The 24,252-nt window shown below is 32.5% G+C and overlaps 1 protein-coding gene across 2 annotated transcripts in view; it reads right to left on the bottom strand.

Annotated features, from left to right (window-relative positions):
- Dpp10 (dipeptidyl peptidase like 10) overlaps positions 1-24,252 on the bottom strand; it is a 622,276-nt gene that overhangs the window by 25,830 nt on the left and 572,194 nt on the right. For both annotated transcript variants that reach the window (XM_076865657.2, XM_076865658.2), the window contains 2 exons: positions 14,010-14,108; positions 13,833-13,902 (listed from right to left, as the gene is read on the bottom strand). In XM_076865657.2, coding sequence (XP_076721772.2) covers positions 13,833-13,902; positions 14,010-14,108 — 169 coding nt within the window. The remainder of the gene's footprint in view (positions 1-13,832; positions 13,903-14,009; positions 14,109-24,252) is intronic.

Below are 24,252 nucleotides of genomic sequence, written 5' to 3' on the forward strand. Positions count from 1 at the left end.
ATATATCTGATCAGAAAACTTCTTTTCTGATCTAAGCTTAAAAGTCATTAATTCTTTACACTACCAAAATTTAATTAACCTTTTAGAGGAAGAAGTTGTCTATTACATAGCTTATTACATTTATAAATAAGGGAAAATTATTAAAAAATGTAACATGTAAGTTATTTAATCAGGTCTCCCTCCATTCCTTCCTGAATCTCACATTTAACAGTGATCTTGTGATCTGGATCCAGTGATCTGGATCTACCTTGTCCTTCCCCCAAATTTACATACTTAGCCTTCTAAAAATTTTTGCATTTCATTTTTTATATTAATTCTTGAAACCTTATTTTCTGATCATAAACCTGGGAATTAGCTACTGTACATATCCATGTGTCCTAACCTAGAATTCTAATTGCCTCATTAACAATGAAGTCTGTTTTATTTCTTGTTCCCAGGTGATATTGATATACTTTGAGTAGCATGTGAGGACTGGCATGAATCATTATGCATAGTACCATTTCTGCTTTATGGAGGACACAGCCAAAACTTGTTGAACTAGACCTTTTCAGGAAAAATAGACTCACCTGAAGTTTAAAATGAAAAGACTTTAAAACATTGAGTTGACATAAAGATACTGTATTTTGAAACTTTGGGATTTACTGCAAATATTATGATTCACAGAGGAAAAGATACCAAAGATTGACTTCAACCTTTAATATTTAACTATAAAAATACCAAAGTTCGAGTCTCAGCTTCACTTTGAACATAGGCAAGAACATAAGCAAGATAGCTCTAAGACCCTGTTTCTCTATCAATAATAGTGGTAAAATACTAACCTGTGTCCCTCAAAGAGATAATCGTAGGCATTAAATGACACAATGTATTTGAAAATGCTAAGTGAAGTACAATGAGCAAATCCATTATGGGGTACATTGAACAATACAAACTGTTTTTATTACTTTATTTTGAGCTTATTTTGAGCTATTTACTGTCCAAAGTGGAGTAGAAAAGGGTTTTGACTAGTCATACAGAGATTAAACTGGGCAATATCTATAGATAAAATACAATTGCAAAGTTGAATGAGCTATTATGTCATTGCGACTTCCATTTTTCTAGATGGACCAATGATAGCTAAAGCCTTATAAGAAAATATTCTGCTTTTAAGTTAGGACTGTCCAGATTGGACTCTGGTAGCAGTATTAAGATAGCATAAAATGTTTCATTAATTTGGAAGATGTAATTTTCCAAGTTACATAAAACTCATTGCATTGTCCATAGCTATTTTAGGAGTTCTCACCTAAATTTAGCCAACATGTGAAAAGTTAGACATTTTATGGCAGACATACAAATTATTTTAAAATAGTCTAAAATATGACGTTTCAAAATTATAATCAGTAAATAACTACACATTTTTGAAAACAAAAACATTCAGTCTATGACTCATGTTTGCAACACCCACAGTTAAAAATACTATTTCTCTCCATTAATCTCTTTTCTAAATTGACATTTTTAGCTTCAGTGTTGTATTTCTAACTTTTTAATGTTAAATGGTGAATTATATTGATATATTATGAATCAAATATCTTGAATTCATTTCTTTAACTGGGTGTGTTGTTCATTCATTTTTGGTGCATGATGTAGGTATAGCTATTTCGAAAAAAGTTAAAAAGAACATGGATTTTGGTGTTAATCACTGTCATTACAAGGAACAAGCCAGGCACTTGGAGGAGTACAGTGGAGATTAATTGTTCACACAGGGTTAGAAATAAAATGCAGGGTTTGCTTTGTAAATAAATCCAAGCAAAGAGTACTCATTCAGTGAGGGAGGTTCTGCAAAATATGTGGTGGTAGGAATAATCGCAGGGAATGTAATCATCCACTGTATAGTGAATAGATCACACAAACTCAAGGGTATATTGAGCTCCAACTGACTGTCTTTTTTTTTTTCTCTCTCTTTATTTTTCTGTATGTCTTTCTTATTTTTCTTACACAATCCTTTGTTTTAACCCTCCATCTTAGAAGTCTCTGGGAACCCATCAAGAGGGGATGGTTTCAAGGTTAAGGTTGGTGATATACAAATTTGTTGAAAATTGTGAAAAACAGAATAAATTCCATCTGTTTTAAGGAGTGGAAAGATCACAGAAATATGAAACTTGTTTATTTCCTAACACAATCAGCAGAATCAAATTAAGGCAAATGTCTTTGTTAGAAGTTCAATTCTTCAAGGGCAGAATTCTCATCTACTTCAATATCTGCAACACTGATGTGTCAAAGTAGATGAAGAGTTCACAATACAAGGATGTAATAAAATACAGAAGCACAAACAAAACAAACAACATCCCAGAAATATTCAAATTGACAGAGCAAGACACCTTTTTATGACATGAGTACATTACTTATACCAACAGTAAATTTAAAAACAGATCAGGTTCATGAAGTGGCATTTAAGTGAAAACAGGGTTAAAGTTACATTCAGAAGACAAAGGTCTTGGTCCTTGACTTTGCTACCAATCCTGCTGGGTTACCTTGAACAATTCTGTGCTTTTAAAATTTTTATTCTCTGTTTCTATTATTAAATATTTGGTAAATAGTTAAAATCACAAATAACCAGGATAGTAGATTTTGTTGTTTCTTCTTCTTTTTGAAACAGTATCTCACTAAATTTTTCAGGCTGGTCTTAAATTTGCAATCCTCCTGCTTCAGTTTCCTGAGTACGTGGGATTAAAAGCAGGCACCACCAGACAGGGGCTTTGTTTTGTATTTTTGGATTGACATATTATTTGTAAGTACAGTACATTAAAAACAACAACAATAACAAAGACTTTTTCTTATCAGTAAAAGTTTGGTTGCAATAAATGGAAGAAAGTATACTATTTTCTAATACAAGCAATTTCCATGACTGGTCCACTGTGTGGCAGAATTTTAGCACTGCTTTTCTGTTAGCTGCATATCTGTGTTGAACCTACTGGGGAAGTGGAAGAAGGAGACATAGAAAGAATTGCTTATAGTCATATGTCATTTTTTGTTCTCTTTAGCCTAAAATAGATTGACTCTGCTGCATGAGGGTTCTGTGAAGAGACAGATTTATTGAGAAACAGGTATTACTATTTTAATTCTAGATAAAATAAACAAAAAATAAGTATAAAAGAAAGAGTAAAGAATGGAAATGGAGATCAATGTAAAGAAAGAAAATGGATCTGTCAAAGAGCCACATCCCACTAAATTACAAAAAAAAAGTCAATTGTCAATGCTTCTGACTTTGTTATTTAGGAGAAAATTTATTTTATGGTAGTCCATAAATTTTCAATGGTAGGGTAGTTTTAAACACTGTATTTCTTGCTTTAAGTCTGAAATTTCCTTCATAGGGTTTTATAATAAGAGATGATTTAGCTGATTTATACACACACACACACACACACACACACATATGTATATATATATCTGAAGTCTAAAGAAGTTTGCCTTATTTCAAGTAATATATATGTGCATATATTCGCATTGGATAGGGACCTCTTGGGTCAATTCCTTTATTTACTATCCTTAAATTCCTTCTACTGCATTGATTTTCCTACATGAAGAAATGGCAGAGTAAATATGGTACATATTTGTTTCATCTTTTACAGAATAACATTACTTTCTTCCTGACAGAGAACTCTTCTTTTAGAGACATTATTAATATAATCTTCACATTTTTTTTACCTAAGTTAATAATTTCTTGGTTGAATTTCTTTTCTTCTGAATCATAACCAGTAAAGTGTTTGATATGATCAAGGTTGTTCATACAGATACCCACATCCAATTTTCCAGTTACTAAGATACTATTTCTGGCAGTGATTATGATGAGGTCTACCTCATAATAAACAGATAATTAGTTTTTCCAAGTGTTTCGCTTTTCCAGTGCTGTGACCAGAAGACCTGACAAGAACAGTTAGAGGAGAAAAAGTTTATTTTAGGTCTCACAGTTTCAGAGGTGTTGGTCCATAGATGGCTGGCTCCATTGCTCTGCACCCAAGGTGAGGCAGAACACAGGGGTACAAGGACATGCTAGAGGACAGCAACTCAAAACAAGAAAATCAGGAAGTAGAGAGAAGCCAAGAGAGATACCATGTGGGCTGTGACCAGTGAGGCTATAAGGGAGGAGCTGAACAAGACCTTTGGAAAGGACATCATGGTGCCATGTGCCAAGATGCTGGAGGTGAAGCTACAGGACTTGTTAGCCCAGCTGGATTTCATTCTTGCTTTGGTCCCATCTGTTCATTCCATACCCCGATTTCTCCATATGGAAATGTTTAATCTATGCCTCTTTATACTGGATATATGTAAATAGTTTTTGATTTTTATAGGGGAAACAGTTACCTTGAGTCTCAGAAGAGACTTGGGCTTTTCAGCAATCCTGAAACTGTGATGGCTTGGAACCAGACTAAAAGTATTTTGCATTGTGAGATGAACATGAGCCTTAGGGGGTTAAGGTTGCAATGCTGTGGTTTAGAGATGAGGTGTCCCTCAAAAGCTCCTGTTTGAGACAATGAGAGAAAGTTGAGAGGTGAAATGATTGGGTTCTGAAAGCTTTAACCTAATCAGTGCATTAATCCTGTGATAGGGATTAACTGGTTGGTAATTATGGGCAAGTAGAGTGCCCCTTGAGGTGGGTGAGTGATTAGGGCTATGCCTTTGGGATATACATATTTTGTGAGCAAGGCTTAGTGTTTCTGCCTCCTGGTACCATGTCCTAAGTTACTTTCATCTACTAATATTCTTTCACTCTGATGTTCTGCTTCACCCTGGGCCCTAAGGAATGGAGTTGGTCATTTATGAACTCAGACCTCTAAACCATATGCACCAAATCAACATTTCTTCCCCTAAAATAATTTTTGATTATAGCAGTGGTAAAACTAACTTATTGGGCTGGGGAGGTGGCTCAAGGGTAAAGCGCTCACCTGGCATGCGCGGAGCGCTGGGTTTGATCTTCAGCATATAAAAATAAAATAAAGATGTTGTATCCACTGAAAACTGAAAAATAAATACTAAAAAATTATCTCTCTCTCTCTCTTAGTTTTTTTTAAGAGAGAATAAAAGTGATTGAAAATTCATACAATTTGAGAATTTACTTGATAGATTAGTTATTTTTTTAATCTACCAAGTAAGTTCTCAAATTGTATTAATTTTCAATCACTTTTATTCACCAAACTTCATTCATAGACCTTGTCCACTGTTAAATATTTCAGGAAAAAAAAACCCTTTTCATTAATGATGTAAATATTATTGGGAAGTGGGAGTAGAACTGTTGAAAGGAATACAGGCAGTATGAGGATTAAACAAAACTGAACTGACATGTGGCCCAGTGGCTTTAAACAACTGACTTTCCTTCCTACATTTGATTATCTTTTGCAAGGAGGATGAGAGTTATGACAACAATTAAAAGAGTATAACAATATTTAAACAAATATATACAAATCTATACATGTATATATACATGTGTGTGTGTGTGTGTGTGTGTGTGTGTGTGTCTGTAAAGTGTATCCATGGTAGGTAGGTATCCAGTAGTTTTAACCCAGTTCTGGCCTTTTACCTTCCATCCTTTTTAGAAGGTGAGCTAACCAAATCTGGCTATTTCTATGCAACTCTACATTGATAATTTCTGTATCCATATTCAAGAACACAGTTTCTTAAGGAAAATGAACTTTGGTCAACAAAAGTGTTCTAGACACCCATTCTATATGCACAAATACAAATAATTTTAAAATCTCTTTTTATGAATAAACTATTATATAATTCTATCTAAAATAGTTGATATATAATATAGTAACATCTTTGCTGACTTGATTTGCAGTTGTTTAGCAGTAACTATGTCCATTTCAAAGCAAAAGAAGTGTCTTTTGCATCTGTTTATGATACTAAGCATAAATCCATTGAGTGAATGACTGTCCCTTTGTAAGTCTATCACCCATGCGTTCAAAGTATCTTATAAGCTTCTTCAGAATTGGATTAGTGCTTTCAGTTTCTTTTTAAATTGCATTGATTCAGAGGCGACTCTCTTCTCAGTTGTAGTTTATTTGAAAGAAAAATGTCTTTAGTATTTCCGCTTCTTATTCTTGGGTGGGTCAATTCACTACAATTTAGGGAGATTTAATATTGTTGTCTTTTATTGTAGATAAATGTGAAAAAAGCTGCCGTTAAAGCTTTTTCTTAATCAAAAATTTTATTTTTTAAAGTTTTAAAGAAATTTGGAAGTGCTGAGGATTGAACCCAGAGCCGTGCACATTGTAAGCAAATGCTCTACCACTGAGTTACATCCCCTGTTTTAATCTAAGAATTTTTTTTTACTAGCACATTATAATTATACATAGTAGTGGGATTCGTTTGACATACTGTATATACTTGTAACATAATTTGACCAATTTTATTCCCATTATCTCCCCATTCCCTTCTCTCCTCCATCCTGCTGAACCCCTTCCTATCCCCCCTACATGTCTCCTTTCTAGTCTCTTGTGGTTCTATCCACTCCTTCTTTCCCTTTTGTTCTCTCTAGCTTCCATTTATAGGAGAACACAAAACAATCCTTGGCTTTCTGAGTCTGTGTGTTTCACTCAACATGATTTTTCTATAGATCTATTCATTTTCCTGTAAATGACATAATTTCTTTCTTTATGGCTGAGTAAAAACTCTATGGTGCATACATACCATGTTGTATTTATCCATTCATCTGTATTTCATTTCGTTTTTGAAATAAAGTCTCACTAAAATGCACAAGCTGGCCTTGAACTTATAATCATCCTAATTTCATCCACCAAGTCCCTGGGGTATTCAACAACATGACCAGATTCAAGTTTTTAAAAATTTCTTTAAAAAAAAATACACTGGATTTTCGTTTTATGGCTTTTTACCTGCAGATTTGAGAAAGTCTTTTGCATTTACAAAATCTGAGCTCCATCCTTCTTCTCACTTCCCTCCTCTTCTCCCCCTTTCCCTTGTTTCATGATCAATTATTACCTACTGAAAACATTCTTTTTTTGCATGAAGTGAATTTGATCCTATTTTGATCTTTCCCTTGAATAGAAGCCAGAGATTGTCTCCTTAGCCAGATGCAAAAATTGTGTAATAACTCTCATGAGAGCAATGAAGAAAAAGTGGAAACCAGTTCTTTATATCAAATTATTTACATTGTAACAGGAAGCCAAAACTGAAAGCTTATCAGTAAAGGTTGAAGCACTTGAACAGCATGGATATTAATGAGCCAGCTCTAAAACTCAAAAATGGACTGTTAGTATTATCCACACAAAATTAACCTCAGGATAAACATCTTAGACATCATATGAAAATATCAGAACAGAACCAATAGAAAGGGCCTCAGGGACATCTTCTGCACAGAAAATGTGAAATAAAATGGGAGGAAGCTTCTATCTCCTAATTGTCTCTGCTGTCAAAGTCTTACTACATTAATTCTTATCCTTTGGCCAGTTTCTATTTGGGACAATTTCTAATGGAGTAGGTGAGGATGTAGAAAGAAAAAGGGGGTAGAAAGATCTTTCCTTTTATTTTCTGGGAACAGTTATATCCCCATGGAGCTAGAATACCATTTCTCAATTCCCTTGCATTTAGAGAAGGTCACACCTAAGTCACAGTTAAATGACATGTCAGTATATCTTATAAACAGACCAAGGACAGAGAATCTATCCTGTTCTTCATGTGTATACATCTCATGTAAATAAAGTTCTTATGAGAAGCTCTGTTTTTAGAAATGACAGTGAAAAATATTCTAGTGCTGACTTAATATGGAAGTATTTTAGATAAAAACAGAACAAAGTATATTCTAACAAAAGAACCAAGTGACAATCTTCACAAAAAACTGAGGTTTGTCCATTTCCTCAAGGAAAGTACAATTCAGTCTGAGTACAACATTGAGACCTGCAATACATAGTGTATATATAGTAAAAGAAGTGGATTTATAATATTCAAGTGGATGTTAATTACATGTAAACTTTGAATCTCCATTTTGGCCTTCAGTAATGTATGGTATGCATATTTTTAAAACTTTATTTCTAATCCGTTAGCTGGAGTTTAGAAATTTATTTTTCAACAAAAATGTGACTATATTAACATAGAGATATTTCAATCTTAAGTGACATTGTTCTGTCAATTGAATAATAATAATTAAAAAAAATAACTATAGTACTATAAACAGGTATTAGTAGCAGAACACTTTTATAATTTAATAAATTAAGGCACATATTAAAAAAAACTATAGATCATAAAGAAATATATGACTATCTTTTTAAGAGAACATAATTATAATACTGACATCAGAATAATATTCACTGAAGATATCCGGTATACAAATGATTATATCTCCATAGGAAAAAAAATTGGAATTATTATTATTATTATTATTATTATTATAAAATGGAATTATCCAGAATAGAATTAAGATTTAGATGTTGAACAACAATTACTTATTTACTAAGTTCTAATTCTGGTCTTTTGGGATGTATACTACATCTTTTTCATGCCTTTTGCCTTATAATTATTTAGGAAAAACTAATAAAAGCCTGCCAATGTATTCTCCTGCCAAGTTTTCATCTGTTAATAAATATCAACATGTAGCACATTATCCACTACGTTTAACCCTAAAGTATCCTTACCTGTAAAATGGTAATTCTAATCTCTGTAAAACTCTGTTTTACATTTTAAATTGTAGTAAGAAATTCATAGTGACATTAAGATGCATTATCTACAGTGTGAAAGAACAAGGTTAAAATATTTGAGGGAAAAAAATGTAATGATCACCTTCTCTCCTTCCATTACTTTGATTAAATGCCACTGTCTTTTCTCCTCTTAATAATTCCCAGTATATTAGAACATGGGTACATTTTCCATCCATTTAAATGAGGCAGATTAATAAATGTGAGAAATTCAAAACCTGAGCTTTGAATATCATTACATGGTAAGGTAATAATTGCTCTTTGAAATAAATATTAGCACTCTCTTATCCATATCAGACAAGTATATGTGTTATTTTTGCATGAAACTGAACGCAAAATGAATGAACATTTAGTATGGAAAAAATTAAGGATCACATAATGTTAGAGGTTTTTGGAATATATCTGTCTCTACCATTGGGAAACAAAACAAATTTACCTCTGGTCATCTGATTTGTTCAAAGTCTAGGAATCTACAAAACAAAGAGTGTAAAGACTTCCCATTAAGTGAACTTTTTGTTTAGAATCAGAATTTTATCAAAGAGTCTGGACTGAGAATTTGATCTTTCGCATAGAATATTCAGGAACTCAGTTATTTTCCATGATCAAAATTTTACACCAAAGCATTAATATCATGCACATGGAAAATGTTACATTCCAGAAATTATTGTGCACTGTGAAGTGGGAAGAAGACAAGAAGGGCATTAGAATTTGTCTCTATAGAAGCCTCTTCTGAGTAAGGTTAGTGTTATTTGATAATGTGCCAATAATTATAATACAGTGAATTGTGTAGGCAAACAGTATTAAGAACAAAGAGAGTAGTGGTTTAGAATCCAAAAAATAAATGAGTAAAATTTCAGTTCAAAACCTAATTTTGCCATGTTCATTTCAGGAATAATTACATGATATATTCTATTCATAATTTTCTTGTATTAAAATTGAGACAAAAATATTTATCTCACGTGATATCTGTAAGCATTTAAAAGAGTCCATACATTCTTATCATAAGGCCTCATACAAAATAAACAATCATTAGTATCTATTACTAATTGTTACAATTAGAGGAGAAAAGTTGAATGATCTAATTGTAAAGACACAGTGTGAAGACATAAAAATCAGTCCACATTTATCCATATCCAGAAAGACCCTAAGAGAAATGAGAAACTCACCTCTCATTTTACTCCACAGAAAACTAAACCACAGAGGAGTTGACTTGTGTAGAGGCTAAATTTATACACATTATAAAGTCTGAAGTCATTTGCTTCTTTCTGTTTTCCCACCTCATTTCATTCTTGATGAACACTTAGGCTGATTGATTCATATACTTTTCTGTTCATGTACCCGTGCATTCATTCTATTGATTTTTACTGAATACCGATAATGTTCCAATTTTTGTTCCAATTCCAATCCCTATCCTTTCCATCAAGGACTTGTGAGTTTAACAGAAGAGAGAGCAAAGCAGTTATTAATATCTGTTATGGTTACATGTTTACAACAGAGTTGTGCATAGAATTATCTAGAGATATATGTTAAAGAAGTAGTAGAATTTTTCCAGTGGGTCAAAGAAACTAAGTGCACTACTAACTGTATAAACACACAAAGGAAGGATCGAGAAGGTGGAGTTTCCTGAGTGAAGTGGTTTCTGATATAAGAATGCCAGATTTCTCTTTGGGGAGGAGCTGGTTGGTGTGAGAGCTACATTTTTAGATAGAAATTTCAACAAGTTTGCCCTGAGGGTACGATTGAAAAGCATCTAAGAGAGGTCACAGCCACAAACCAAAGGAAAGGAAGTATGGGTAGAAAGGAAGGTGGCAGTCTAGAACTGAATTATCCCCTGGATATCTGGCTGTTGAAGAAGATGAACTCTCAGGAAACACTAGTGAATTAAGGCAAGGATTTATGGTTCCATGAGCTGGATGCTAATAACAATCTTAAACAATCTTTCTCAATGTTAAGGGAATAAAAAATATGTATGTAAAACAGGGGACAGTGTCATCTCAACTGTTGGATATGAGTGACTGGATAACTTCACTCACTACGAGTGAATTAGTGAATTATATCATGCTATTTAACAATAATTATAAAGAAAACAGCTCAAAACTAGCTCACTTCTATCAAGATGACCAAATTATAGGACTCTGATGTGTAAAACTTTGATTGGATGATGAGAATACTTGGATAAAAATAATAATGCTCTTCAGTTAGAATTTCTTTGTGGGAAAAGGAATGAGAGTGACCATACTTATATGTTTTTTGAATTTCATCCATTTATTCACTCACTACATATTTGTAGAGTGACTCTTGTTGCAAGAGCTAGGTGCTAGAAGGAATGCACAAATCAACCAAGCATTGTCTAATTCATGAAATGCATAAAATAAAATGGCTTAAAAACTGTATTTTCTTAAGATATTTAAATATCCCTTTAACTATAAATTATTTCTCTAAGTACTCACTTCTAGAATATGGATCTTGCTTCAGAAACTTTGGTCAAAAATCTAGTGGGAGTCGGGAATTCCACAAAGATCATCTAAAAGTATCCTCATAAAAATAAAAGTTGAAAAGTCTTAACACAGCCAGTGTGTCTCAAGATCGATGAAGGAGGCTTGCAGAAGGCTGTCCATGTAAGAGGAGGAGAGCACTAGGGATGGCGATAGAATATAAATGGAATAGGAAGGAGATTGGAAGAAAGCTTTGGGAAGGTTAGCCTTGATGGATGACCAGGGGTTCTCTGGGATTCAACGAGAGGGAATAAAATTCAGGGAGAAGGGAACAAAGTCAGGGAGGCACAATAAAACATATTGCATTCTGGAAATTCCTATAACATTTGCTGCCTCTTCGGATTAGACATTTACCCAGTATGGAAGGTATGGGCTGATGTAAAAGAGTAGACAGTGGGATGAGATGATGGGCCTGTAGCACAGCACTAAACTCTAAAGTACAATTCTCTGGATTGTTTCTAGGGCCTAGGCTTTTTAGATTCACATTTTTTTTTTTTTTATTTATCAAATAAGCATGTGAAATGGTACTATATTTCTCATATCACTTTCAGTTCTGCACTATCACAGAATTACAAAAGGTTCCTCCGTGTATGCTAGCATTGTGAAAATACACTGACCAGGTCTCAGAACTGTGCCTGCAATCTGTTTCTTTCTCCATAGCCATTAGCATGGTTTCTTCCAGATAGAGCAACCTGGTATACATTTGTTGTACTAAATTTCATATACATGAGTAGGAAACAAGAATAATATGAAAAAGATAGACCCCAACTTATAAATGTTGAAAGTGACAATGATGTATAAACAATATAAAAATAGATGCAGACTACGGCCTTAAGGACTCATTATAGTGTCACACAGAAAGACTAGAGAAAGACAAGCGTTTGGAGAGAGACTGAGGGTGGGATGAGGTGTAGCCAGGGAAAGGACATCATGACTACTACGTAGAGACCACAGCAAATCCAAGTCACCAAGGTCCATCTGTGGTGGCAAAGCCTCTTAGATTTTCTATTACAGTGAAAATGTTCTGTCCCTATTAATTAACTTATCCTTTCAATAACATAAAATTAGGTTAGGGTTAGAGAACATATGGCCAAGAGAGGCCCTCAGAGGGCCATTTCTTCTGAAGTCCCATAATGAAGATTCAGCCAAAAGATTGTTGCCAAATTGACAAGGGGCCATTTTCTTCAAAGACAGTTTTTCTTTCAGCCACTCAGGTACATAAGTCTCCCACTCCTGCTTTCTCCATAGAATTTCCTGGATGTAAACCCACCTCCACAGATTAAGAAATGGCTCATCGTTTGCTGAGTATCAGATACACTGCATAGAGTAGCAATAAAGCAGCCACACCCCAAACACTAAATCAGCTCATAAACTCAGTTAGTGGTGGTCACTCTATGTATTGCTCAGCATTGTCCAATTGCTCATTTGTGAAATAACATTTTAATTCTTGCTATTTTTAGACTGGGAAGTCAATTTGCTACTGAGATCTGTGTTTAATCAGAAGAAAGATATGCCTTTAAATTATGAGTATAAAATATTCTTAAAAAAAACACTTTATACTTATGCCATTGCGGCCCACATATATTTCTAAGCACAAATATTTTAGAAATAAACATGGTATTTAAAAGAATAGAACACTTTTATAAATATAAATTAAATAAAAAATCCTTAGTTTGGTTTGGTGCCATCTTTAGCATAACTCTTGGGAATTTGCCTCCAAAAACTAAGGATTTTGAATAAAGTGATTAATATTTAATGTAAACAGTATCTAAAAATAGAAATAACATGACATGATTTAGCATTCCCTCCTTCCCTCCCTTCCATTTCTTACTTTCTTTCCTTCATCAGCCAAAATGCAGCAAAGTAAATTCTGTGGCATGACTATACCACTTTACATGCTTCAGTAATATCTATGTATTAAATAATTTTATGGAAACTAAATCACACATTAAATATTTATATTGATAAAATTAAATACTTAAAAATACTACTATCTATGATAATAATTATGACTATGCTTACAATTTATTATGCACTATCTCCAACTATTTATGCTCTACCAAACACTATGCTAATATATATTTTATATAAATATTTTGCATATTAGAATACTATATGTGAATATAAAATACCATAGTATTAGCTTCAATTAATTTATGCGGAAGCAGAAGCTTAGAAAAATTAAATAGTGAGCTGGTAAATCTTACAGCTCCAATTTGAATTAAGGTTTAGCTGGGCTCAAAAATAAAAAATTTCATCATCCTGCTTCTAAAAATGATGCAAGTTTCCTTTCCAATAAGGCAAATATTTAAATTGGCTCCTTGTACAAGTCTTTACTTTTCTCTTCTATCAAAAATATCATTGTCAGTTTCAACATTTATAACTTGGGGTCTAGGCCAAAGCAGGAGCCTAATGATAAGACAAACCAGTTTAGTTTCTCAAAGAAAATGGAAATAATTTGTAACTCTGGTCTGCTTTCCCATTGTGGCAGGGCTCTACAGCAGGTGGATATGGACCTGAGTATAATTGCCTTCACATCCAAACAAATGACAGATACCCAAGTTAGCTACATGCATAGGGCTTCTATTTTTTATTGAAGCATAAGAAATATACAGTCTTTAGATCCCTTTATTTTAAAAACAATTAAAATACTTACATTATTAATAGAAGAGCATACTGGTTTCGGTCCATAAAGTCTTTGGGAAAGGACAACTGTAAAGGTAGTTCTTTTAAATAAAGAAAAAAATATTAAAGATGGAGAGTCATTTACATGTAAACCTAAAAGATGCAGAGAAAGTTGTTCTTGAATAACAGAGCATGCACAAAACTTTACCATAGTCGTCGATATGAAGGATTTTTATTTCTGACTTTACTAACTTCTTCTTCTGGATAGCTTCCTTCAGCTTAGAATTGCTTTCCAATATAAAATATTCTATAACCAAAAAGGGCAGTACAAATAGCTCATTACTATGCATTAATTAAGAATCAGTACAATACCACAAATAAATTACCCAATTTTAACCATTCAACAGTCACTGTGCTAGGTACCAGTTAAACTCTCACAATTGGTCTCCTAAATTACTATAACAAATTTCTAACTGAACTTCCTTATTCCAGTGACATTTTCTTCATTTGCACCAATATACTGAAATTAGCACTACATTTTCAAAATGAAAATCTACTTGTAATACTACTTTGCTTAAGAATCTTGAAAGAAATACAAAATTATCAAGCAACAAAGGAGGTGAAATTCAAAATCTCTGGATAGAATACAAAAACTCAGGATGAGAACAAAATTAATTAAAATAACACAGAAATAACACGGATGATATATTTCCCAGATAAGGACATTAAAACAGATGGAAACTATAGTCTAGCTGTTCAATAAGATATAAAAAGCACGAACATGTAACATATTCCTAAAAATAAAAATTGAAGAATATGAAATACATGAAATTTACAGTCTAAAATAAAAAAATATATATGGTGGGTAGAATTAATATTAGATTCTGTAGTAAAGATCAATAAGCTTGACAGTATGACAATAGAAAATACTGAAAATCAAGCAAAAACAGAAAAATCAGACTGACAAAACATAAAGGGTATGTCAGTAATATAATAATAATAATAATAATAATAGTAATAGAATAATAATAATAATAAAAGAATGCTACCAGCTGTTGTATTTTTAATAAAACATTCATTAAATTAAGTGATTTCTATTTTTATATTACTAATTACTATTAATGTATTATTATATTTTGTCAAATGTGTTTTCTAAATCATTTGCATTGTATTAAAACTATAGGTTTCTTTGGGGAGATATTTCATATTAAAATATGTAAATGTACATGAGTATATATCCATTTGGATCTTTAAGATTCCCCAGATATTTATACAGCTTTTATTTTAGAGAACTTATACATTTTCATCAGATTTATTCCTAGAAATTATAAATTTCTGATGTTATTTTAAACAGTACTTTGAACTATATTTTAATTTTTCATTGCATTTCATAAAATGATTGCATTTTGTATTTGAGCCATACTATGACCACAGTAAATGCATTTATTTCTAAGAGTTTATTTTGCTATTCCATAGTTTTCACTTGTTTGATTGCTAATAAGTATGTCTTCTGCAAATGATGACAGTTTCACTACTTGTGTTTCTTTTTCTTACTATTGTCCTGGCTACATCTACTACATTTGTACAGAAAAGGTTGAAGCTGACATTCTTGACTTCCCCAAACCTGGGGGGAAAGCATCATCTTTCACCATGAAGAATGATATCAGTCCCGTTCTTCTGGATGCTAATGCAGGAGGATCATGAGTTTGAAGCCAGCCTGGGCAATATAGGGAGCCCCAGTCTCAAAAATAAAATCAACTAAATTTAATAATAATAATAAAAGAATGCTACCAGCTGTTTATATTTTTGTATAAAACATCCATTAAATTAAGTGATTTCTATTTTTATTTTGCTGAGTAATTATTAATTACTATTAATGTATTATTATAGTTTGTCAAATGTGTTTTCTAAATTATTTGCATTGTCAGTAGATTATGGGGAATGTACCAATTAAATGTTAAAGGCTGCAGCAATATGTATTCCTGGGTAAACTTCATATAGTCATAATGTCTTGTCTTGTCTAAAAATTTCTAGGTTTGACCTGATGTTTATTTAGTTAAAGAGTAATACATTTAAATTCATGAAAATTTTATTTATCCATATAATGGCAACCTTACATTTTCTGAAAAAGTTTGAGCAAGCTTGGTAGTAATTTATTAAATGTTTCATAGAATGCACCAGTGAACTCATCTGGAACTGGAGCTTTATTTCTGAAAAGAATGGTAATTGTGAATTTAGAAAATTTAGCAGATAATAGGGTGTTTATGTATCATATTATTTCTCAGTAAATGTTTACCAATCCATGTCTTTTAAGGAATCCATCCATTTTATCTAAGATATCAGATTTACTGGTATAAATTACTTATTGTATCCCTTTATTATAATTCTAAGTGTCAGTAGGATGTGAATTAGCATCACCTAATCTATTAATGAAAATGATAATGACACTACATTTTCTCTATTTCTTTATGTCTCTCTTTAGAATTTTATCTGTTTTGTTGATCTTGTCACATAAGTACCTTTTTCTGTATTTTTCTCTATTGCTAGTCTGTTTTAAATTTACTTATTTATTTCTTTTTTTCCTTTTTTAAATTATTTCTTACATACATGACAATATTGGTGTGCATTACATTCATGATTATCCATTCACAGCACAATTTTTTGTAACTTTATATATTAAGTATGTTCATGCCAAATTATGCCATTATACATGAGCTCTCATTTTTTTTCAATACAATTCTTAATACACCTTTATACCACCATTTATCATATCTCTATTTGTATATAATGTATGTTGACACCAAAAAATTTACTTATTTATATCTACTCATGTTTATTTCTTCTTTCACCTTTAAAATTTTTTAAAATTTACTTACTTATTTATTTTTGTGTGGGTGGTGCTGAGCATCGAACTCAGGGCCTCACACATGCTAGGCAAGTGCTCTACCATCAAGATACATGATTCACCCTTTACTTCAGCTTTGTTTTAATTAATTTTATTTAATGATTTACAGTTTCTTGATTTATTGATTGATTGATTGATACTAGGACTTAAACCTATGAGAGCTTCATACCCAGGCCTTTGTATTTTTTAATTTTTAAGACAGAGTCTCACTAAGTTCTTCAGTGATGGTCTTGCTAAGTTGCTCAGGCAGGCCTAGAATTGGTGATCCTCTCTCTTCAGCCTGCTCAAGAGCTGGGACTAGAGGTATGTTTCATGAGGTGGAAGCTAAGATCATTGATTTTAAACCTTTCCCTTTTATAGAAAATAAAAATAAAGAGCCCTACCAAAGTCACAAGTGTAGTTATCCCTAAATTTGGATTTATTGTATTTTCATATTTATTTGGTTCAAAATATTTTCTAATGATTTTTGAACATATTTGATTCATGAGTGACTCAGAAGTGCCATTTCTTTTTTTACTTTTCTTCTTTAAGCTTGATTTTGTCTTCACCTTTGAAGGATTTTTTTCTAAGTTTGTTATTCTAGGTTGAGTATTTTGCTTGGTTTAATTTGGCTTTCTAACAGTGTTTTAAGTATTTGGCTCTGTGGCCTTTAAGCTGCTTTTTTTTCTGCTGAAATATATACAATCTTTCTTTGTTACTCTGTATGGAATGTACAGATATCATATGCCCTTTTGTTTTTCATGATTTGAGATATGCTTTCTGCATCACTGAAATTTCACAATTTCTGCAACAGTTTGTTTTGTATTTTGATGTGGTTTTATTGAGATGCATCATGGGTATTTTTTTGTGTACAATTTTTATTTTAATCAGATTTTGAAAATTATTGACGATTATTTCATCATTTTTACAAGCCCCCACCCACTTTATGACTCCAATTAAAAATATGAAAGATGAAGATATTAGCCTGCCATTAATGGAAATTTTGGTTAATTTCTTTCATTCTTTTGCTCTTGCCTGGAAAGCTTTTACAGATTTCTCAAGCTTACCTATCTTTCATTCTGTACTGTCCATTCTGCTTTTATTACATTCTAATAAAGCTTTTACTTAAAATATTTCAAATTTATAAAGTTCCTTTACAAAATGCATTCTATTCCTCACTTTTAATACACTTTAGTAATTTATTTGTTGTATTTGCTTGTGGGTTTTGTCATCTCTGTCATTTCTGAATCTGTTTTATTCTCTAATATTTCTATTCGTTCTGAGTCATATTTTTTTTAATTCTTTCACATAGCCCAGAAATTTTTATTAGATACTGACCATTGGGATATTTACATTTTGAATTTTGGATTACATTGTAATTTTTATTTTAAACTGTTGGGCTTTATCTGGCAGATATTTAAGTTACTTTTAGGAGAGCTTGATCATTTCAAGATTTTAAGATACCTTTCATTGTGAGATTGAGTGACTCTCTATGACTAGTTTAATTCTACTAAAATGCATGGCTCTTCTGGGATCTGCCCTAAATGCCCTGGTGTTCCATCTGATGAGGAACAAGGTCAGCACTGTATGAGCTCTGGCTTTGCTTAGGTCATGGAGTATCTTGCAGCACATCCTCAAATGAGTATTTTGGAAAGAGTCTCCAGAGACAGAGCCCTCTGCTGATACCTGGGGTTCTCTCCATGCACCTTTTTCTTTTCCAGGTCTTCCCACCTTTCTAATATTTCTTAAGCTCCAACCCTTCTGAAAACTAGTTTCTATCTCTTCAATTCAGGGGTATCCATGGCTCTGCTTAGATTTTTCTTCTTGCTCTCTAGTTCACAAAATATTCCCAACCATAAATCCAGTGGATTCACAACACTAATTTATTTCCTTCCTTCCTTCAGGGATTGGACGACCTTGCTGACTACTGTCCAACAACATAGGACAATAGTTGTTTCATATGTTTTATCCAGTTATCTTTGCTCTTTTTTTTTTTTTAGGTGAGGGTGGCCTTGTCAACTTTCCATTATCTGATAACCAGAATATGAACATTGTAACCATGTTAAAGATTTGTAATTGAGTTATTATGGTTAAATGTGAATTCCTAAGAATGAAACATAAGATGATCTGGCTTCAACCTACCCATGTAGCCTCATAATCCTTCATTATTTTCTAAACTGTTTTGTTTTAGCTATGCTAAATAACTGTATCTTTCAATGTGCATATTTCATGACTTCTCATTTCTGTACATGAAGGCTCTTTTCTCTTGAAATCCCTGTATACTAACTTCTCTTTTCCCTGAACTGCATCCATTTATACTGATGAAACTTTCACAATATGATAATCATTTCATTTTGTGTCACTCTCATTGGACTGTGACTTCTATATGGGATCTCAGGCACAACCAATTACCTCTGTGTAAATTGGTATAAATTCTGAAGATTAATTGTTCCTACAAGTGTCTTACATCTCTAAAATGTGAAAAAAAATCCCTCAGATTCCTTAAACACAGCAAATTTTCAAGGAAGCTATCACATACATTTAATTTTAAATGTTTAAAAATGTGAATATTTTTATTATTAGCAAGGGCAGTCATTGGTTTGCGAAATTTCTATTATTATACTTATTTTAACTGATTTTTATTTATATATGACAGCAGAATACATTACAATTTTCATTACACATATAGAGCATAATTTTTCATATCTCTGGTTGTATACAGAGTATATTCACACCAATTTGTGTCTTCCTAAATGTATTTCTATAATTTTTAAAGGATTTACCATTTAAAATCTAAGCACTAATTATAAAAATACACTTAATTATTATAGTTAAAATAACCATTTCAAATGTAGAAGAACTCAATACCACTTAATATTTATTAACTACAAAGGTGGCAATGTATCTATTAAACATTTACTTTTATACTTCTCGTAATAAGTTATTCTAATTAAATGAAGTTTTTAATAAGTGTGTGCTGGCTTATTTATTAAAAATAGTAATTAAATAATTGAATAGGTACATCTAGAAGCACCAATGTAAGATTAGCACACTAGAAATTTCATATTGTTTTTAATAAAATGCCAGTGGAGAGAAACCTAATTATATATAAACTAAACTAATTATATGATGATAACCATAATTAGCAAGTTTTTACTTTTAAATTGAATACTGTCAGTTTACTCCTGAAATAGATATCCATCATAGCTACAGGAAAATAAATTCTAGATAAGACAAATAAATATAAAGAAGATTAAAACCATTTTCAGAACATGAAGAGCAAAAGCATTCTTTTCATGATAAGTTCAGAAAGTATATTAATACACATTCTTTGTTACTCACTGTAACAGGAGGTAGTGGCCTATTATCATTCTAGGTGCAAAGTAAAGGAAGTAAAGGGAAGACAATGAGGATAGAAAACTAGGAAGGAGGCGAAAACACGAAAGGTAAGAAAGAGGCAGTATAATGAGAGATGGGGGAAAGGAGATGGAATTGAAAAGAAGAAAGGAAATAGAAGCTCAAAAGAAAAAAGAGAAAAATTTAAAAAAATACATGAAGTTAGAGAAGGAGAAAGCTGAAATTTCAAAGGAGAACAGGGAACAGAAGTGCTATGCTCTGAACATGGTTTGTCGGCCAGAGTCCCACAGGAGATAGATCCCCAGAGCCCTGTGTCCATGGTGTCAAGAGGATGGAAACTTAATCTGACTTTGCTATTGGTGTTGGCACCCTCATGAATGAATTGTGTGTGGCTTCATAAGCAGAGGGAGAGAAACACACTGACACAGATATAGACAGGTGCTGTCTCCAGTCATGAGATGCTCTGTGTCCCTTGGGACTCTGACAGCAAGAACACTATCACCAGAGGCTGAATCAATGGGGTCTACATGATCTTGGTCAGTGAATCTCCAAAACTGCAAGCCAATATAAACCTCTCTTCTTTATAAAGTTAGCCTGCCTTGATTATTTTATTATGTAATGAAAAATAAACAAATATAGAAAGCAGTCCAGAAAAAAAGATCTTTTGAAATATTAACTAAGTAAAATTCTACATATTTATGCCACTTCTCAAGTCACTAAGCATTTTATTGAAGGATTTATTTTTTTAGTATAAAAGTAATATGTTCATTGTAGAACCTTTAGAAAACACAGAAGAACTACAACATAATCATTTGGAAGCTGTCCGGCAAATAAATGTACAAACTTTTAATATTTGCATGTATTTTCTCGAAATTTTATGTACATTTTCAACTAGTTTTTTGATTCCTTAATGACCTATACATGTAACTTAAACATTTAAAAAAATAGTTTTTTACAAATATATTCTATTTTAATTCTGATAGGAAACTGATAGTATTCAACCATTAGAATAATTTATTAAGATTATTGATAAAGATATTTATTGCAGACTTATGGACATTGGGAGGTAGGAGGAACCTAAGAGATAGTACAGTGCTGGGCATGTAGCTCAGTGGTACAGTACTTGTGTAGCATGGGCAGGTCCTGGGTTCAATCCCCAGTACAGACAAAAAAAAAAAAAAAAAGGATGGTATGGTAACCCAAGGTTATGAGAGTTGTTAAGCCTGATGGTCAGGAGGAGAGAGTAGTTTATTAGGATCTCCATGCAGATGGTTGTGCATGGATTCCATATTGAGAGGTCAATAACTTTAGCCAGACCTTACAGCCAATCTGTGAAGACTCTACAGGAACAGGCCTGATGGATAGATAACTCCAAGTCACTTACTCCCTGTCACTAGTTGCCTACCTGATTGCTATCCCCTGAATCTGACTGTCAACCACAGGTCAACAGAACCAAAGTTATCTACACAAACTACTTCTGAGCCAGAGGACATGGAAGAGAAGAATAAGGAGTTAAACTTGATTCTGGAACAGTAAATGGGAGCCATCCAGGGGACTCATATTACATTAAATTTTCCTATAAACTCCCATTTTTTTGTAATTTATAATATTTTTATTATCAATAGCCTTGTTAAAATAATTTGATTTAGAATCATTTTTTTTTTCAAAAAAAAAAACCACTAAAAGTAAATAAAAAGGACATAAAATATCAAAGATTTATGACTAAGTTAATATTTTCCCCAAAATGGTGGCTCCAGGGCTCGGTGGTAGATCACTTGCTTCGAACATGTGAGGCACTGGGTTTGATCCTCAGCACCACATAAAATAAATAAAGGTATTGTGTTTATCTACAACTAAAAAAAATGTATGAAAAAATGGTGGCTTCGATTTATATTTCTGCTAGCAAGTTAGGAGAAATTATATCTTCATCTTTAAAGTAAAGTTGTACTGCTATGAGTTTGTTACAAAAACTTACATGGCAATGTTTATTTTTCACTTCTTTGAAAACCATTGTGTTGTTTTTCATGTTTGCTAAATATTTTAATTTTGTTTTACAAGTTTCTCCTCGTGGCTTTTTTTCTGTGGCTCAATATGAGTTAATACTGATTCATTGGTGTATTTACTTTTACCAACCAAAAGACAGACTTCTCATTAAATGTACATTTTATTTCCATAAGTAATTGTTCTTTGAAAAGTGAACACCTGACCACTGTTTGTAGCCCTTTAAAAAAATTTGTTTTGATCAAGAGATAATTAGATTTGGCATCTAACTAGGAAGATCAGAAAGACTTCCCTTAAACAGAAATGTTTCATCATTTACAAGAGACATATTTTGTAACTTGCAGAATAAATGTTTCATAATTTGCCACAATGTTATTATAAAAACATTGTCTTGTTATAGTAAAAAAAATTAAATTAAAATTAGAGTGGGAATTTCCTTTTAATCACCCTTTGTTAAAGGCAGAATATGCAATAAAATACAGTAGTTGTCATTTATAAAGTGTGGCCTGAATGTTATGAATTTATTTCAACCTTACTGCAAACTCATTTGCTTATTTCTCTCTGAAGAAATTGACCCTATGAGGCATTAACTAACTTGTATAAGATCTCACAAGAAGTATATGATGGGATCATTTCATATCATGATTTCTCTAAGAATTTATGTAATTCATCCTTCCTTGTATTTCATCAACCATGCTGTGTTTATTTTAATAACTTTTGCTGTCACTGTTAGTATTGAACAGATTGAGTTTGCTTCTATAACCTTTTTAAGATATATACTGAGGACCGGGGTAAAGGAATAAACAAATAATAAAATATATGCTAACCCATCTTTAGGCCAGACAAAACAACAGCAATAACAATAATAAAAACTACAATACAAATTTGAATCTGTCTTTGTCCAGGGCAGGCAGTTAGCCTCCATATGTTAGTATTGAAGTATGAAGATAGTATAAATAAGTATAGTATTGGTAGTCTTGCAATGTATAAATGGTGCCTGTTTTCTCAAAATATTATTTATCATTCAACTTTCCACTTTTATATCTGTGACTCTTCTAGCTGATGATATCTAAGACTCCTACTTCAGTATAAATGTGATACAGGACAAAAACATGATAGAAAAAGGTACCATTGTACTCTACTAATTACAAACCCTATCTTTTTTTTTTTTTTTTTCCATCTGGAGACTGAACTCAGGGGCACTCTACCACTGAGCAACATCCCAGCCCTATATTGTATTTTATTTAGAGAGAGGGTCACACTGAGTTGCTAAGTGTTTTGCTTTTGCCTAAGGCTGGTTTTGAACTCATGATCCTCCTGTCTCAGCCTCCCAAGCTGCTGGGATTATAGATGTGCACTTCTACACTGAGCAAAAACCCTAACCTGAAGTCAAACTGTTTTACTTTATTCCTGGCCCTGCCATTTAGAAGTATGACTTTGGCCAAGTTATTTAACTTCTCTGTGTCTCAGCTTTCTTTTCCAAAAAAAAAAAAAAAAAAAAAAAGATAATAAAACTCCCTATCTCAGGGAAGTTCTAAAGATGAAAAGAGTTAATAGAATGAGCCTCATTTAGATTACAGTAGTTTATGTTTAATCACTGGAGCATAAGAGCATTGATCAAATAAAACTAAAAAGAAAAAAGGAAGCAAAGATGAAAGAAAGGAATGACACAGGAAGGCAGGAAGCAATCTGGATATGTATTTCTAAACTTAGCTCAAGCATATGTTTATTTATCCACTCTACTGCCAAGTACATAAACACAGTATTGCCTTAGCTTGGTCACTTTGCTTGATAATGTATATATCTACTTAAAAATAAAGTTGAATAAACATAAAATGAATAAAAGTGAGTATATTAAACTAGAAGATGTAGATATCTTTAAGACAGTATAACATTTATAAAATAACATATTTTTCATAATTATTCCAAATGTCCATATAAGGCATTGTTCCAGAGGAACAACCTACATGAGGCCCATAAAGAATGAAAGGTTCAGAAGGTTGAAAGGCACCTGCCTCATTCATCATTCATCATGGGATTGAGGTAGATAGTAGGTACCCCATTTTAGGCAGCTAAGATCCAATCCTAGCTGTAAGATAACTCAAGCCACTCGATTTTTTTGTCATTCTTACTTATATAGTGTCAAATTGATGGTGTCCACACAGATTTCCCCATGTTGGGTCTGAAGAAGGTTCTTCAGACATCTTGA

Source organism: Callospermophilus lateralis, chromosome 9, assembly GCF_048772815.1.
Source record: "Callospermophilus lateralis isolate mCalLat2 chromosome 9, mCalLat2.hap1, whole genome shotgun sequence".
In the NCBI taxonomy this organism is placed as follows: Eukaryota; Metazoa; Chordata; class Mammalia; order Rodentia; family Sciuridae; genus Callospermophilus; species Callospermophilus lateralis.